We start from the raw sequence: 11456 nt of genomic DNA on the forward strand, positions 1-11456 counted from the left end.
TCAACATTGGTACTGGTCTCAAAAAGTCAGTATTAGTCATGTTCTTATAATAATAACATTCTTAGGTGATGGTAACATTTGAATTTGTCATGGAACTTCGTATCTCTGCTGTCACATCCTATTTTCTCTCTCAACCTCATGCGTAAACGTTAAGAAAATAGCTCCTGATGTGATTGCTCTGATTAACATGTCTTCCAACATGTAGTTCCTCGAACACTGCAGAGCCATCAGCTGTTTACAGCTGGCATGTGGCACATTATGATAACGGCTGTTGGTGCCAGGGCAGTGTTGCGGAACCCAGAATAGGATATTGTTCATTGTCAGGGGCTGTTTTCCATAATTCACTCCTCTGCAGTGCCAAAGTTTTGGTATCAGATATCATCCACTGTTGTCATTTTTGGACTCATTTCATTTTCTTAATTTACAAAATAACAATGTAGCTGCTAGCTGTTAAAAACATACAAACATCATCCACTATGGCAGAATAACTGTGACCTGTTTTTTATCTACATAAATTATTTGCAACATGATGACTTTCTGTATTATTCATGCAGTCAGATTAATATTTGAGCATGTGGTCAGTTATGATTGACTATTGTATGTACACCTGCCACTGTAGGAATAGTGGTTAAATTACCATAGAAAATTATAAACTTGAACAGGTGCGCTACAGTACTTAAACAAATAGCACTTACACCCCTAGAAATATTATTTGCTTTGGTTTAAATACAAATAATCCAATTTTATTTGAAAAAAATATAATTTCTTCAGCTTTTGCACAAAGTTGGAAACAAGGGTCATTCAGGCGCAGATGTTATGTAACTTCTTTACAGAAACTGTGGCAGAAGAGGCACCAGCTTGTTTTTCTTGTGCACTTCTTTCTTACATGCAACCTCAACCTTATGCTTCTGCAAAAACATGTCCTGCAAATGGTAAACAAGACTCTGTCTAAGGTGGACTGACTGTAAAGAAGCAGTTGTTGCTAACAGCTGCTGAAGTGTGTGCATGTGTGTGTGTTGGAGGGGGCGAGGGGGGATGGAGAGGGGGCAGCTGTCAAGACAGACAAACCGTGTGCTTCCTACATGCCCTTATAAGGATGAATGTCCCTCAAAACCATGACCCATTTAAGACCAATCTGCTTTATCCTGATAAAGACCTGGTGATAAAGATAGCACTCTGCCAAAAAGTGATTCTTTGGCTTGAAAGGAGCTGTTGACAAAACACAGCACCAGCTTCACCCAAAAACTAACGGGATGTTCCTGCCTCATACTTTATGCCCCACAATGTGCAGAGGTTGTACTTTTACTGAACGTGGCCACAATTTCAACACTTATCGAGTTAATTAGTTCAATGGTGTAAATCCCACCAAACTTGGTAGGTGAATGGTGTGAAAATTTGAAGATTCAAAGCATCACCAAGTAAGGTAAAAATCAATAATTCAAGCTGTAATGACAAGGAAGTGAGGATGATGATTATGTGTCTGTGGCCTGTATGGACTGTTTCTGCAGAGCATCCGAGGCCAGAGGAAACCTGAAGGACTGTGTTCACTCACTATCTCTACTGCTGCTTTACAAAAGTATATAGAAGCTCTGCTGTGGTCAGAAGAACAACAGTGAGTTCAGACCGCCAAACATCAGCACAGGTTTGTCACGTGCCCATTTTTCTTGCTCTCACTGGGCTGATCATACAAACTTCTGTTTGGCAGAGATCACTGGCCATATATTTTACTCTCTTTTTAATATCTAAAACCCTTAAAGGATAGATTAGATAGAAATTAGATTTGAAAATGGTTCCTCCTGGCAATGCTGAAAGAGATCTGTGCAAAAGCCTCAGAAAGTTTAGGCAATCTTTAGCTGTCTGAGTTAGAAAGATTACAATCTTTTTAGCATGAAATTTCCAGTTTGTATCAGATTACTATTCCTCTTCATTAGGTCAGCAAGGAAATATTGGAAACAATAATGCTATGAAAGATTATCAAATGACTAAGAGACATGATTTGAAGGTAACTCAGGTCTCTGTTATGTAAAGGCTTGGAATAGAAACAGACAAGTAGGTTAGTAGCGTCTCTCTCTGAGGTACATTACAGCACATGGCTACAAATGGAATATTTCAAAGTGTTGATGGTGTTGGGGGGTATTTACATTCTCACTGCACTCACAGTGGCCTGATAGGGCTCCAGCATGGGGATGTAGGTGCTGTGGGGGCAGTGCAAGGTGACGAATAAGGAGCCTGAGCTCTCGTCATCCTACCCTCAGTCTGCAGCGACACGCAGCCACTGGCACCTGTTACACTCCATTTCCCTAAAAGGAAAAACTGGAGCCAATCAGAGCTGAGAACGGTCGCTTGTCGCTCCCTGCACAGGCTGTCCCGGGGATCTGTCGTCTGCTGGAGGTCTGGGCACTGGCTCTGGCTCCCTCCCACCCCCTTTTTACAACATTGCCTCTCAGCTGTCTCATGCGACGACACTGGCAGGATCCCCTTAGACGGCTCCTTAACCAGATTGCTCAGACAAGATCTCAGATTTCCATCCTACCCTGTGATCATCCACATCCCCAGTGCCCTGTTTGAGCTTAGTCATATTAACTCATCCTTAGAGACTTGAAGGGCAGCTCCACAAAGTATGAGTGGAAGAAAGATGCTGCTATGTATGAAGCAGGAATCTAAACTTATAATTGATGATATTGCAGTACAGGGTTTCCATAACTGTCCTAAACTCTCTGTAGCTTTGAATTCAAAGGGCATAAGTTGCTTTAAAGGTCATAAGTTTATTGTTGTTGATCCACATGAATCATTTGACAACTAATATACCATTAACATACTGTAGTCTAGTGATTTGGCATGTAAAATACAATTAAGATCAAGCATTTTAAAGCACAAACCATGTATGTGTGTCTAAAGTCAATATTGCAACTTGAAGATATTATTAAGCTCCTGGATCAATTAAATTAACATCAAATTGTAAACATGATTGTCACTTATAACACATTTCACAATCCTTTTTTCATTCATCCAAGCAAAAGTCTTCCCATTTCTGTCTGTTACCTTTCATCTCCAAGGCAACTTTTATCCAGTTTGGTGGTGTCCCCTGACACAGGATCCACTTTACTGAACCATTTTGCTGAGCAGCACTTAATTTGGGCTTGTGTGAACTCCTGGGCCCGCCCACCAGCCCCCAGCCTCAGGACACCGGGACATATTTAAGAACCCCCTCGCACCCTCGCCCTTTGTCCCAGTGGAAATTCCAGTCTTGCGGTTACAACTTGGTGAGTTCCTCTGCAGTGCTTGTGCTTGTCTGCGTTTCGGCCATTGGTTTGTGGTGCTCAGGGAATAGGGAGGATGAGTAGATGCTGCTGCTGCTGCTGCTATAGGACATATCACTGCTGCAACGTGGATGTATTTTCTTCACAGTTTGGAGTTGGTTGTGTTTCTGTGATCAGAGTAGGTCATATGTTGTTGTGAGAAGGATGAAATCTGAGCGTAAGAGAGGGAGAAAAGTGGTACTTGGTGGTGTTGAACTGATCAGACTATTGCATTATATGGATATGTCGTCTGGGTCCATTAACAGTGACCTATACTACACAGATTAGGACATAGTCTTTGGGGGTGTGAGGATGCTTCCTGTGGAGTGGCAGCAACGTAGCTCTAAACCAGGTTAGATACAACCTGAGGAAGCTTATGTAAATTAAAAGTCAATACCAATACAGATAGATACATTTGACAATTTAAATACCAAGAACAAACACTTGACAAGATGATTTGCTTGGCAGGGATGAAAACCCTCTGTAGAAGCATTTATAGCACTGAGGAAAGCCAAGATGCTGAAACTAATGAAAGCCGATCTTGGTCAGGAGACTCCTGAGAAAGATTTTTAATCTCATTGAGCTTTTCCTGATTAAATAAAAGTTGGATATAAATTTAAAGAATAATTAGAGTCATTTTTCTGCATCAGAAGCAGCTATTAAAATGCAGGATGGAAAGCCTAGGATACAGATGGACTGCCCATAGTAATTTATTTTAAACCTTTTTTAAAGAATCGTTTTTAAGCTTGTTGGACTATGCTAGAATGACAAGTTGACTTGAAGTTAATGAATAATAAGATATGCCTAGAAAGTCATATTTAAATACATGTTTCTTATACTTGAGCTCTGGTCACAGTAGAACTTCCCTCATATTGGCTCAACCTTTCCAGTAACATCACAGCTGGGTCATTTAGAGTTTTGATAAAGCTCTCAGATAACTCTGATTGCAATGGTGCATTTTGTAAGAGCCAAATTTTACTGTTTCATAAATCTCATCTGCAGTAATGAGGCTGATCGCCATGAAAACAGTAGCTGATACTGAATGCCACAGCAGCCATTTAAGTTGTACTTACAGATGATGATTTGAATGGGGAAGCCTGTTTGAAACGAGGGCTTGGGGGGGGGGGGGGGGGGGGGGGTGCTGCCACCTGGGATGCAGGCTGTGGCCAGAGATCCTGGAAGGATCCGAGCACATGGTCTGGCTCCAAACAGAGGACTCCTCTATGTGGCGACAGCTGAGGAGAGACCCAGACCACTTGTCAAAAGACACAGCTCAGCTGTTAACCGGCTCCAGCTTAACGACGAGATGCAGAGGAGGGGTTGTGGGGGTTGACAAGGGTCCCGAGGCTGAAAATAGACATGTGAGTGTGTGTGTAGGGGGGCGTCGAGCCATGTCCCGTTTTGGCTTCTCGGGCAGCTGTGACACTCAGAGAGGAGATTAGAGCACTCAGAGGTGTCTCCATACTGAACATAGTGCTAGATTGTTTCTCAGCATTGCATGGCTTTGTTTTTTCAGGTGAAATGATCCTCCGTGTTGACTTCAATTAAATGAAAATATACACACTTAAACGCGTTAAGGATCTTATATCCTTTCAAATAATCAGCTTAATCTTACAACGTATAACTGACACCTTGTTAAGAACCTTGAAAAGAGCGTTCAATTCTCAGTGTTTTGATGTGAACACTGTTGAATAGAAGCTCCTGATCCGGACTGAATAAAACAACATCACAGACTAAACTTTTGCATTTGTTTCCATTTCTTGTCTCGTGTAGAAGGCCAGCCCAGAAAAGACCAAACATGTGCGACGACGACGAGACCACCGCCCTGGTGTGCGACAACGGCTCCGGCCTGGTCAAGGCTGGGTTTGCCGGTGATGACGCTCCCCGTGCCGTCTTCCCATCCATTGTTGGACGCCCCCGTCACCAGGTAGGAATACTGAAAGGGCCATGAGTTTTCTAAAAGATTCAAATTTTTGAAGCTTTATCACAGGCTGTCAGTCTTGTTTTATGAGATTCTGACATGTGCTTGTTTTGTTCTCAGGGTGTGATGGTGGGTATGGGTCAGAAGGACAGCTACGTGGGAGACGAGGCCCAGAGCAAGAGGGGTATCCTTACTCTGAAGTACCCCATCGAGCACGGCATCATCACCAACTGGGACGACATGGAGAAGGTGAGAATTGGAGATACTGTGCATATACATATACTGTATATACTGTGAAATGAAAACAAATAATGAGAGAGCCTTGTGCTGTGAAATGTTACATCCACTCAGTAAAATTCCTCATCCTTTACAGATCTGGCACCACACCTTCTACAACGAGCTCCGCGTGGCCCCAGAGGAGCACCCCACCCTGCTGACTGAGGCCCCCCTCAACCCCAAGGCAAACAGGGAGAAGATGACCCAGATCATGTTTGAGACCTTCAACGTCCCTGCCATGTATGTGGCCATTCAGGCTGTGCTGTCCCTGTATGCCTCCGGTCGTACCACTGGTGAGTCTCCACCGAGGCCTTCAACTCCTTCACCGTGCAACACTGCAAGCCGATTTAAAGAAAAAGCAGTTTACTGTATATGTGTTGTCTTCTAACAAACTGCTGTGTTTTTCCTGGACAGGTATTGTGCTGGACTCTGGTGATGGTGTGACCCACAACGTGCCCATCTATGAGGGTTACGCTCTCCCCCACGCCATCATGCGTCTGGATCTGGCCGGTCGCGACCTGACTGACTACCTGATGAAGATCCTGACTGAGCGTGGCTACTCCTTCGTCACCACTGGTAAGAAAGAAAGTCCCCAACAACTAGCTGGAAACAAAAAGTGCAAAACAAAACTCACATAGTCAGATTTTGAATATGAAACATGTTAAAGTGCTGAGCCACATTTACTTCCAGACATGAACACAGTGTGGCCCATACGCATGTACATTGTGGATCAGCCAGTTAGGTCATGTGACACTGGTCGACTGAACTGTGAAATTTCCTCCCTGCAGCTGAGCGTGAGATCGTGCGCGACATTAAGGAGAAGCTGTGCTATGTTGCTCTGGACTTTGAGAACGAGATGGCCACCGCCGCCTCCTCCTCCTCCCTGGAGAAGAGCTACGAGCTGCCCGACGGTCAGGTCATCACCATCGGCAACGAGCGTTTCCGCTGCCCCGAGACCCTGTTCCAGCCCTCTTTCATCGGTGAGTCATGACAGCTGACCCGACGCTTAGCAGACACTGTTACTCCATGTAAACACCACTCATCCTGCAAGTCATATTTATAGGTGATTAAGTTTCATTTATACAGAGAATAGAGACCGTGTGCATTTACTCCACCTAGTGGTTAAAGCTCAAACAAAGAGCCAATCGTTTGACTGAAAAGTGTTAACTCATAGGGAGTAAAATCATTTATTTATATTATATTTCTTCATATTTTTCTCTTATTATATTGTGTTTTTGGGAAAAAGCACATCATTGTTGTCTTCTTCAATCTTATTATCATCTTATACTTAAAAGTAAGTTTAACAGCAACACTTGCTTTAACCCTCAATATTTTACATTTAGGCCTATAATCAATATATAAACATCTAATGAATGCACTTTACATAGTACACATTATAATGTAGTTTTAAGTGTGAGCAACTTTAACTACCCCTGTGGGCTGAAAAATAAACAGATGAAGAATGATAACACATTAGAACTCAGTTGTGATCATAAATGTGCACTTTTTAACTTTATTTTAAAAGGTCATTATAATTATTAGTGTCATTATTTCAGTAATTATTTTCATATTAGCACATTTTTACTGTCAGAAGTATAATCACTCACCTGTTCTTATCTTACCTGCCCAGGTATGGAGTCTGCTGGTATCCATGAGACTGCCTACAACAGCATCATGAAGTGCGACATTGATATCCGTAAGGACCTGTACGCCAACAACGTGCTGTCCGGTGGTACCACCATGTACCCTGGTATTGCTGACCGTATGCAGAAGGAGATCACCGCCCTGGCCCCCAGCACCATGAAGATCAAGGTGAGCCCTCACTCACCAGCACTGACCGGTTAAATCCATTTAAATATGTTGTAAAATGTTCTCGTACCAACCTGTGCCTCTGCTCCTCCTCTCCCTTTTCTCCAGATCATCGCTCCCCCCGAGAGGAAATACTCCGTCTGGATCGGCGGCTCCATCCTGGCCTCTCTGTCCACCTTCCAGCAGATGTGGATCAGCAAGCAGGAGTACGATGAGGCTGGCCCCTCCATCGTCCACAGGAAGTGCTTCTAAATCTCCAACCCGCAACACAAACCCACACAACAACCACACCAGCTCTCCCTCCATATCTCGATTTCTACTGTACCTTTTGCTGTATATACATGTACTGTTGTAATAAAAATAGTTGCTTTTAACAGTAATCTGGAGTGTTGGAGTCTGTGTCAGTATACAGGTAGCAAGCACTGAATGAACATGCCCTCATAGGCTCAGCATGTTATTAGGCCATGGCTGCACTGTAAGTAAAAGGGTGGTCATACTTCTACATCCAATATGAAATCTGAACCAAACTGTTTGAATGCACTTTATACAAAAACGGAGTCATCTGCTGAACACAAATCATTCACCTTCTCCGTTCTTTTGTATGAATTAAACAAAAGATATAATGTCGACTTAAGAGGTGCATATACATGCTCTGTTTCCAGTCTTTGTGCTCAGTTAAGCTTTATACTGTATCAACCACACAGATATGAAAGTGGTATCAATCTTCTCATCGAATGCCCAGCAAGAAAAACCAATAAGCATATTTCCCCAAATATAGAACTGCTATATAAGGTTTAATTTCTCCCTAATACCAGAGATTAGGAAATAGAAAAATATATTTCCACCAAACAATAGTGCATGTTTTGCCAGCAATTCTAAATGAAAGTATCATGAAATCAGGTGATGGAATTAAAGCTTAATTAAAGGGTCAAAACCTTCAGAAGCACTTAGAGTATTAAGAACAATTTGACCTTGTTCCTAATACGACGTGTGTTGCTGGGGTTTTGTTGTTTGGTGTGGATTAAAGGCTAAATTGGAAAGAAAATGGTGTGCTTGTAGTTTTTAGGATGGATATAGTGGACATGATCTCACAGTAAGTGGCAGCTATTAACAGGCTTTTTTGCAAAGGTCAAACAGAGTGATGCCAGTAATTAGCAAAATCTGAGAAATTGATGTTATGCCACCTGAGGCGAGCTGAAAGCTCGTTATCTACCACCTTCCCCGTGTCACCTGAATGCACCACTTTTCCCTCAGAACTCACTTCCTGTGCCACAGGTGATACGGATGAGCATAATGAAGTCCGCCTCCTTCATTCATCAGTGATTCTAACAGATTACGTTGTCAGTGAAAGGCTGTTGAACTACGTTGTTTTTAAATCATGAAGGCCACAGACAGTAATGTGATTCGGTTTCACCTTCAAGTCCTTTATGGGATAACTGCAAAGAGCTTAGAGAAGAAAAAGGACAGACTGTTCATCGGTGGTGCCAAGATCTTTGGTGTGCCTCTGGAAAATTTAGCCAGGCAATACATCCCTGAGTTTGGACTTGTACCCTGGTGAGTGGAACCAACAAGTCTGGAAAACTTTTTAAAGGATTTAGGACAAAAAGGCAGAGATAAACCGTTGTTTTGAATTTTGTTTTTGTCTCAGTTTCTTGGTGGATGCTTGCTCATTTCTTCTGGAGCGTGCTGGGACTGTGGGCCTGTTCAGAAAACCAGGCTCTCTTCCTCGCATTAAGACCCTCAGGGTAACTTGAGCTTTTTTGTTAGGTTATTCTAATATAATCTCTACTCAAGCAATTTCAGATGGTGGTTTGAACAAATACACTCAGCTGTCAGTTTATTAGGTACATCTTGCTAAAACGGAAGCAGCCAAATACAAGATTCCTGCAATAAATCCTGATTTATAATGTTCAGTTTTTGTTGAAACTGCTTTAAAAAGGTGTTTTGTCAACCTCCTTTATTTCAAATACAATCTTGCCATCTATGAATTACTGTGTGTCTGTTTCAGGCCAAGCTGAACAGAGGGGAGGGGTGTCTGTCCATAGCCCTCCCCTACGATGTGGCCACTCTCATCAAACAGTTTTGCAGGGAGCTGCCGGAGCCGTTGTTTCCCTCTGAGCTCCATGCAGCTCTGCTCAAGGCCCAGGCACTGTCCAACCTGCAGGACAGGACATCAGCCCTGCAGCTGCTGTCCTGTCTGTTACCTGCCAGAAACTCCTCCTGTCTGCACTACCTGTTCAACTTCCTCTCCAAAATTTCCAAGAGGTATGAACATGGGATCATTAAAGCCTAATACAGAAAGAGATTAAAGTATCTAGTATTTTTGCAAGAAAAATAAAAAGCAAAAATTGAAAAAAATCTGAAAAATATCATTTTTTTCATTTTTGGACTCCTCAGATTTCTCTTGACACCCCTTCATTGGGGGTCATGACCCCACACTGGGTACCACTGATCTACAATAGCAAGTTTGCCTTGAAATTATTGGCTATTTCCACTATTTTTCATTTGTCTTTCTCTGTTAAAGTGTTGGATCTTCTTCAGCCAGGGTTCTACAGATTTTCCAGACATGAGTTCATGTACCAATGATTTCACGTGTTCTTCTCCTCATTCGATGTACCGCTGTCAGGTGTTCAGAAAACCTGATGACCAGCTCCAACCTTGCTACGGTCTTCGCTCCGTGTCTTTTACCTCCTCCTAACAAGACTGAGATGTCTGAGGGCAGACTTGAACTCCGAGTTCTTGTCCTGCGCACCTTCATTGAAAATCCTAATTTATTCGGTAATAAGCCAGTCATTCTGTGTTGACCCTGTACTCTCATTAAATGTATTTGTGTGAACAGGATATCTGTTATGACCTTCACTGTATTTACCAGGCGTGATTCCCAAGGCTGTAATGGACAGTATGGAGTTTCTGATGAACTTCAATTTTCAGAAGAAGGGACACAGAAAAAGACACAGTTTCAAAGGTTAAAAAAAAAAAAAAAAAAGCATGGACTTCATTGCACTTGGTCAAAGTGAACCGCTTCTCTAATCACTAAAATTCAAAATGGAACCGTGTCCACCTCCTGTGTGCTCTTTATTTTCTCACACATGCAGTGATTCGGCCTGTGAAGACGGTGCCCTGGATTCAGGGGAGGTCAAAGGTCACACCTGGTGTCTGTGAGCAGAGCCAGGAGTCCACATCAGGACGCAGACCAACCCTCAGGAGAAGCCTCGGTTTGGAAACTTTCCCCAGTGTCCTGATGTTTAGGACGTGTGCGCCTTGTGCAGGTGAATCTAATATGAAGAAAGAAACGTTTTGTAACGGGCAGGACATTTTACATGAACGTGGTTCCAAATATAGATTTTTAAATTCAAATAATTTACAGAACAAGACTTCAAACCTGAAACAGATTCCTTGGATGGCTCCAGTCCCCTTGGCAAAGAGGCATGCAAGACACCACAAGAAAGACAAAGAAGGTAAATTATAAGCTTATGGAATCAATTTCAGATTACTTTGTGGTAGGCCTATGGCAATAAATTAACACACACCATCTGATCCATCCTTTTTTGTTTGCAGAGATCTGCATTTGGGATTTTTCCCCAGACTGACCAGGAGGCAAGATGCAGACAGCTCGCCTGTGCTCACTGGTTTGGGGAAACTGCAGTTCACGCCCTGGAGAAGACGATCTTTACTCTGACATATAAAGTATTAAGAAGTAGCCATGTCAGCGGCTTCACATTCATTCAGTATTTTAGGTTATGATCTCTAATAGACAAGTTTTATATTCAGACGGTGGCTTAGAGTGTTTCATCGTCTTCCATCAGATCACCGAAGTTGTATTTTAGCATTCTACATTTTTCTATATTTGACTATTTATTTCACAACATGCCATTGTTTGGCTAAAGATGCGCCATAGTTTTATATCAAGTGAATAAATACTTCAACTTTTTCTCAAGTGTATCTCTTACCTCTGCATGTTAAACATACTGCAGGTCAGGAGGTAAACTGTGCCGTGTCTCTCATCAGTTTATCTTTAATGGAAAACAAAGATCCAAACTCAAAATGCCAGGAATAGATTATATATTAGTAGCCTACTTTTTAAAATGCATATGGAGAATTAAGAACAAATAGCCAACGGCTTCTTTGCATAATGAGTAGCTAAACACCGA

The 11456-nt window shown here is 42.4% G+C and overlaps 2 protein-coding genes across 2 annotated transcripts; both read left to right on the forward strand.

Moving 5' to 3' along the window:
- The first annotated feature begins 3177 nt into the window (after window positions 1–3177).
- On the forward strand, window positions 3178–7685 carry actc1a (actin alpha cardiac muscle 1a). The gene is made up of 8 exons (XM_023415031.2): window positions 3178–3263; window positions 5073–5226; window positions 5341–5469; window positions 5594–5789; window positions 5911–6072; window positions 6285–6476; window positions 7127–7308; window positions 7414–7685. The coding sequence occupies exons 2-8, from the start codon at window positions 5098–5100 to the stop codon at window positions 7555–7557; spliced, it is 1134 nt and encodes a 377-aa protein (XP_023270799.1). The 5' UTR covers window positions 3178–3263; window positions 5073–5097; the 3' UTR covers window positions 7558–7685.
- Window positions 7686–8567: 882 nt separating this feature from the next.
- LOC111661347 (inactive Rho GTPase-activating protein 11B) lies at window positions 8568–11194 on the forward strand. Its single transcript, XM_023414870.2, has 8 exons — window positions 8568–8859; window positions 8954–9050; window positions 9314–9570; window positions 9932–10083; window positions 10178–10270; window positions 10401–10574; window positions 10673–10763; window positions 10864–11194. Exons 1-8 carry the CDS (start codon window positions 8684–8686, stop codon window positions 10982–10984), a joined length of 1161 nt encoding a protein of 386 aa, XP_023270638.1. The 5' UTR covers window positions 8568–8683; the 3' UTR covers window positions 10985–11194.
- The last annotated feature ends 262 nt before the right edge of the window (window positions 11195–11456 follow it).

This window comes from Seriola lalandi, unplaced genomic scaffold, assembly GCF_002814215.2.
Source record: "Seriola lalandi dorsalis isolate HSWRI2012SDOR001 ecotype SW California unplaced genomic scaffold, Sedor1 jcf7180002054544, whole genome shotgun sequence".
Classification (NCBI taxonomy): Eukaryota; Metazoa; Chordata; class Actinopteri; order Carangiformes; family Carangidae; genus Seriola; species Seriola lalandi.